Raw genomic sequence first — 6,366 nt, forward strand, 5'->3', positions numbered from 1 at the left:
TTGGAAAGGCACAGCTCCCCCGAGGTTGTCTAGTGCCAGACAGTGTCACCTGTGTGGGACTCTCACACCTGGCGGGTGACCCGGCTGCGCTGTTGCTTCTCCCGGCAGGATCCAGAAGAACATGCTGCTGGACCTGAACAAGGAGATCATGAATGAGCTGGGCATCACTGTCGTGGGGGATGTCATTGCCATCCTCAAGCATGCCAAGGTGGTTTACCGGCAGGTGTGTTGCATTATGTGTGTGGTCAGGGGGGGAGCTGGTCCTGAGTTGCACTCACTTTATGTGGGCAGCGCCCACTCTGTCCTTGGTCACTGCCGCTCTGGAGAGAGGTGAGGGGGAAACGAGCAGTGCTGGGGGGGTTAGTAACTCATGGGCGAGGGGCTTCTGTTAGACCATTGATGCCTTTCCGGAACCACCTGCCTCAGTGCCTCTGGCCCAGCTGCGCAGTGAAAGGCAGGCAGTTGGGTAGCCCTGAGCCGAGTCCACTGGATGGGTGCGGCCCCAGGACTGTGCATGTTCACTGTTGGCAAGAGTCAGGCTCGTGCAGGCACTGTCTGGAGCCCCGCGCTCGGCTCAGAGACAAACGGCTGCTGTTCCCCCAGGAGGTGTGCAAGGCCGCGACGGAGACCCTGGGCTCCACCCCGCCCAGCATGCAGTCGGAGTTGCGCCGGAGCGCCAACAGCGGTAAGGGCAGGTCGTAGCATTAGCACCCCGTGACGGGCTCTGCTCTTCCCCTGTCATGACTGAGGCCCCACGTCCGCTGTGCTGGGAGCCAGGGGCTGGACCTAGCCTATAGAATGGAGCTGGGGACCCTGTGACTTTGCTCTTCAGCCCCGTGGGTGACCGTGCTGCCCAGGCTGAGCCAGGTTGGCAAGGGGGCGTTTCCCCCAGGCTGCTCTGCTGCGCAGTGGTAGGGAGCTATCCGGGGCCCTTCTGCTGGGCTCGCCTTTAACCTCACGGTCCCTGAGCTAGTGGCATATGGGGCCCAGGCAGCGATGGCGCTACCCAGTGCCAGGACCCCGTCCCCCTCCACCCCTAGCTTGGCTGCAGTCGTGCTGTGATGTGCCTGCAGTGAGCCCTGCCCCCCCTCACCTGCTGCTCTCCCTTCCCTTCCAGCTGCCACTCGAATGATTGCGAACAGCTTAAGCAGGGATTCACCGCCTTTGACCCCTGTGCGACGCCCTGACACCGCCGGCACGTCCAAGATCTCTGTGACCGTGTCCAACAAGCTGGCAGTGAAGAACAACGCCAAAGCAGGTGTGGGGAGGGCGCAGCAGGGAGCTCGGGCACATGCAGTGCATATGCTCCTCTTCATTAGGAGCTGGCTTGTAGCACTGCTGCTATGCTCCCCAGGCTTGCAGAGAGCTGCGGGTGGTTAAATCCTTTTTGAAGGCATCACCCCCCAAATCTGTGCTTTCCTGGGGTAGTTGAAAGCCTGTCAGTGCTAGCTTTCAGAGCACGGAGCAGTGCCAGCGGGAAGCTGGAGGGAGCCGCAGCTCACTTCTCTCTTTCTTTGGGCTCCCAGTCTCATGTGAAGCCGCAGCTGAGAGCCCAGCCGTCCCGGTGAAGAGGCGATGCGTCACGGCCGAGATGGAGGGGAAATATGTCATCAGCATGCCCAAGGGCACCACACCGCGGACAAAGAAGATTCTGGAGCAGCAGGCGGCCAAAGGTACCGGGCGCAGGGCCGGAGCAACCCTACGGGAACGGGCCAGAAGACTGTCCCCCCAGAGTTGCTCAGCTGGTGGACTCGTCCAGCTTGGTCCTTTCTACCCTGTGATTCACCTCCAGTGATACCAGTGCAGTGTGTAGAGCAGGCCCCAGTTCTCTCTGTGCTGTTTGGTTCTTCGAGAGCAGGGGGGTGCTTTGAGCGCTGCAGTGAAGGCAGGTTTCTCCTTCGTGCAGGAGGGTTTAGCACCATCCTTTCAGGATTTCAACACCAGACTGGGCTGGGCTGAGGGCAGCCCTTTCCAGCCCTCCTCCATGTGACATGAGACGTACCCTGGATGGGGCTGCATGGGTGCCAAATGCTGCCCACATCTGGGGAGTTGCCCCATGTGGCTTTTGTGACCCCCTCCCCCCTGTTCCCTGGTTCAAGAAAGTGCGATGACTCCGGGTCTTGCTTTCATTGTTGCCAGGGCTCCAGCGAACGTCCGTGTTTGACCGGCTGGGGGCCGAGATGAAGGCAGACACCACTACAGGAAGCAAGGTGAGGGCAGGCTTGCTAGTGACATCAGACACAGCCAAGAGCAAGCAGGGAGGCATGCTCTCCTACCTCAGGCCCTTCATTACCCTCACGTTACAGGGGAAACTGAGGCACAGCAGGGAAGGGCCAGGGGCCGGGTCCTGGATTGTCTAGTAGGAGCACAGGCACAGTTGGGTTATCAGGGGTTTAAACACCGGGTGAGCTGAGTGTGTGTCAGCTGCTCTGTGGTCAATCCGAGCGTGATTGCTCCTATACTGTGGAAGTGGGGCAAGCTCCCATGTCCACTGCGGGGCAGGGACCTGCCCCTCGGCCATCCCCTGATGCCAGCTCATTGCTGTCCTGCAGCCCACTGGGGTGTTCAGCCGGCTGGGGGACACACTGGAGGCAGACAAGACCAAGGCGGGCGAGAGCGACGATGACTGCTCCGTGCTGCAATACGCCGGTGTCCTCAAGAAGCGCGCCAAGCCCCTCCGCAAGGAGAGCACCAAGCCGGGCATCACGGTCAAAGCCAAGGCCACCAGCTCAAAGCCCAAACCGGCCGTGACCACCATCCGGCGCCTGGGAGGCAAGAGCACTGGCACCACAGCAGCCAAAGAGAGGAAGCCCGAGGTGGGCTCCAAAGGTGGCATGGCCCAGAGACTCGGGACGGCCCCACCGGCCGCGGCCCAGGACAGCAGCATCACCAGCACCCGGAGCAGGCCCGAGCCGGCGTTCCGGGTCACTATAAAGAGGACTGTGGGCAGCACCAAGGTAAGCAGCACCAGCGAGCTGCACAGTGCTCAGATGGACAGCGCAGGCACCGTGAGCGTCTTTAAGAGACTGGGCAGGAAGGCCGACTGAGCTGCCGGGCCACAGAGGCTGGTTCTGCACTGCTCCGTCTGTTGCGGGCGCCATCACCACTCCTCCCAAGAGCCTCCTCGCGAGCCCGAAACAAGGGGATTCTCGTGTGGCGCCGGAACAGAACTGCCGCGCCAGCGGTCCCCTGGCTCCCTGCAGTGCGGGGCAGAGGAGCAGAGGTGGCGTGGCGAGCTGGGCTCCGCATCCACCAAGCCGGTGCTCTCCCTGGCTGCCCTTCTGGCACCTTTCTCCTGCACTCAGGGTCACTGAAAGCTGCCTTCTATTTCTTCTCCTCTTCCCTCTTCTCTTCTCCTCTGCAGGTTGTTTCTTGTCTCTAGGACGTTGCGCCGCGAGGACTCCGTAAGGAGCCATTACAGAGCGGGGACGCGGTGCCGGCGCTCTCGAGCATGAGGGTAATCTCGGGCCGGTCCCCTGTAGCGCTAGCGTTTCTAGTCCCTGCGCGTAGGTAGCTCGGCTCCTGATAGCTGCCGCCGCTGGGTGCAAACAGCTGCCAGGAGGCGGCACGGATCCTCCACCTTCTGCGCACAGCTCTGCACTGCCTAGAGCAGGCCAGAAGGATGTGGATCCTGGACGCTTCTGTGTCCGTTCGAGCAGTGTTTTGTTTGCTGATGACAGTGGGGCCCAGTTCAGTCCTCCGGAGCCGTTTGCACGGCAGTAGCTTTCGCTTTGTTTTGAGCGCATTGTTTTCCCACCTCCCCCATGGCCAGATCTCAGGCAAACGGGAGTTCAGCCCCTGTCCATTCTCTGGGGAAAAGCATCAGCCCCCGGGACCGGGGGGGGCTAATTCTTAGTAGCACCAACATCGAAAGAGGAGGGAGGTTCAGCTGCACACCTACAGATGCAGTCTCAGCTCCTGGCTTCGGCCCCTTCCCACTCCCCTGGCCCCAGGAGGTGGCGGCACCACTCTCGCTGCAGCTGCATCGTGGGTGCCAAGTGCATGGTGCCTGGAACACCATGGCACGGTGGCGGGAGCCGGCAGAGCTGGGCCTGCCCGTTCAGTGTTCGGTGCGCCAGCTCCAACGACTCCCTGCTAGCACCAGTCCCAGGGCAGAGGGGAAGGGGATGCCGTCTGCAATGGGCACAGAGCGGTGAGTGCAGTCACTTCATTAAGAGACCTTCTTCCCTGGCAAGGGCAGAATGGAGAACAGCTGGGAGAGCAGCTGCACGGGTCCAAACCGCTCCACCCTCGGTGCCAGAGAGAACGTGGCCAGTACAATGGCTCTGGCAAGGGCAGTGGGCGCTTCTCCCCGTAGCTCAGTGCGGGGTCCAGCCCTGTCCTAGAGCCGGCGCTGGGGGTGTAATGTCCCCAGGGGTTACTGCAGCTGGGCCAGCCGTCCACCACAGCAATGTTTGCACCCGTTCTTATCGTCTCCATTTATTAAGCCAAACCCCTGAAGCCTCTTCCTCAGCCAAACTGCCAGGAGCAATCCAGACCGGTTCTTTTTCTGCTGTGGGCTTGTTCCCTCTGTTCGCGTTTGCTGACCTGTCTTTCCATGGCGGCTCCTAGGGCGAAATGCATTGGTTCTGCTCAGTTTCCTCATGCAACGCCACATCTGAGTACTGGTTTTGGGCTTTAATCCTGTGAAAACACGACGGGGAAAGGCAGGGAAGCCTTCTGGAACGATCCTCCTGGCTCGTTTCTGTGGGCTGCTAGTGTTGCACCTGGCAAGGGAAGTCTTTTTTTTTTTCCCTGAAAGCCAAGTCCGTTTTCTATTTTTTGTGAGTTTTCTTACTGCTTTTGGAGGGAGGGGCCGGTGTTGCTGGGTTTTTTAGACTGTTAAACAACCCTTTCCTACCCGAAGGAAATCTGCGCGGGCTGCCGCCTGTCACGGAGTAGGGGAAGAAGGGGGTCGTGTGATGTTCTCGTGGCACCTCCCATGTTTGTTAACAACGCCACGTGCTCTTTGCAATAAAGCGTGGAAATGACCGTTCTCTCTTGCCCCTCCTGGCTCCCGTGTCTCGCCGCCCAGGATGCGCCGGGGAGCTCCAGAGACGTAGGTGGTGCAGGGAGGCTGCAAGCTCAGAAGGGCTTTCCCCAAGTGGGTGTTGGACCCGTTTCAGGCCCGCTGAGACTCGGGGAGCAGCAAACCTAGACCCAGTCTGGAACGCCAGACTCCTGCTCTAACTTCTAGACGGAGCCGCCTCTCCCACCCTGCTACGGATTAGGCCTTTAACCCCTTGCGCAGCAGGCCAGGCACTTTTGCCTTCCCTTGAAGGGTTGCAGGCTCCTGGCTGCTCTGAGTTTACGGCCGGGACCTGGCTGCCGGCCGGCGCGTGCTCCGGCAGAGGAAAGCCCCAGGTTTGGTTTTTAATCCCTTCCCCTCTGCCCTGGGGCCGGTGCTAGCAGGGAGTCGTTGGAGCTGGGGCACCAGGTCGCCAGCGCGGCCTGTGCGCTTCTCCGTGGCTGCAGAACCATCGTCACGGCTGTGTATCTGGCGTGCTTTGCGGACGGCCCCTTTTGTCAACAGAGGGAGGCCCTGGCACACCTCTGCCTCCAGGGCGCCGGGTTGCAGCCCCTCTGCCGCCTCCTCCAGAACCTCATGGCTGCCCTTTTTCCTGCACCTTCCCATCTGTAGCCCCCCCAGATCCCCCTGGCCAACCTTCTGGCTCTGGCCAAGCTGGCCATCTACCGGACCAGGGAGGAGGCTGTGGTCGGAGGGAGCAGGGCAAGCGTGGGGCGGTCTTCCTTGCTCCTCCATTCGCGTCTCCAGGCCGAGCATCACTGGCCAGCGTCCACAGGCTCCCTCGATGCGTTCAGCGGGCTGCGGCCCGTGTGTCCCCTTCTAGATCCCTTGTTCTTAACCTTTGACCTGGCTCCCTGCCCGATTCCTTTTCAGTTGCCCCAGGGAATCAGCTGGTGTCCCCAGGGGACTCCCTTGGTGAAGGAGGCTCCTAGGTTTTTTGCGATGGGCCAATGACTCGGGCACATCAAATAGAAACACCCGCTCAAAGACGGCTATGCTCACAGACCATGCCTATATGCAAATCTATCTATCTATCTATCTGTATAGAGATCTATGTAGCGTGTATTTGTGTGTGTGTCTATATATATGAGAGATATGTATGGGTATAGATCTAGTGTGTGTATAGACACATACGTGCGTGTATATACACGTGTATATACTGTATTTTATGGTGTATAGGTCGACCCCCAACTTTCCGATTTGCTTCACAACCGGATTGATACACCACGAAATACGGTACACGTGTGTACATGCATAATACCTATGTGTATATGTGTACACGTGCGTGCGTGCAGCGCTACACAAATGTATGCAAACACATGCAAATCGATTCAGGC

At 59.8% G+C, this 6,366-nt stretch overlaps 1 protein-coding gene across 1 annotated transcript in view; it reads left to right on the top strand.

The window, feature by feature from the left end:
• CUNH19orf47 (chromosome unknown C19orf47 homolog) overlaps positions 1-5,356 on the top strand; it is a 6,263-nt gene extending 907 nt beyond the window's left edge. Inside the window, exons 3-9 of the mRNA XM_025213058.1 lie at positions 109-223; positions 604-685; positions 1,118-1,258; positions 1,527-1,673; positions 2,140-2,210; positions 2,553-2,957; positions 3,365-5,356. Coding sequence (XP_025068843.1) covers positions 109-223; positions 604-685; positions 1,118-1,258; positions 1,527-1,673; positions 2,140-2,210; positions 2,553-2,957; positions 3,365-3,382 — 979 coding nt within the window. The 3' untranslated portion in view covers positions 3,383-5,356. The remainder of the gene's footprint in view (positions 1-108; positions 224-603; positions 686-1,117; positions 1,259-1,526; positions 1,674-2,139; positions 2,211-2,552; positions 2,958-3,364) is intronic.
• The last annotated feature ends 1,010 nt before the right edge of the window (positions 5,357-6,366 follow it).

This window comes from Alligator sinensis, unplaced genomic scaffold (assembly GCF_000455745.1).
Source record: "Alligator sinensis unplaced genomic scaffold, ASM45574v1 scaffold1667_1, whole genome shotgun sequence".
Taxonomy (NCBI): Eukaryota; Metazoa; Chordata; order Crocodylia; family Alligatoridae; genus Alligator; species Alligator sinensis.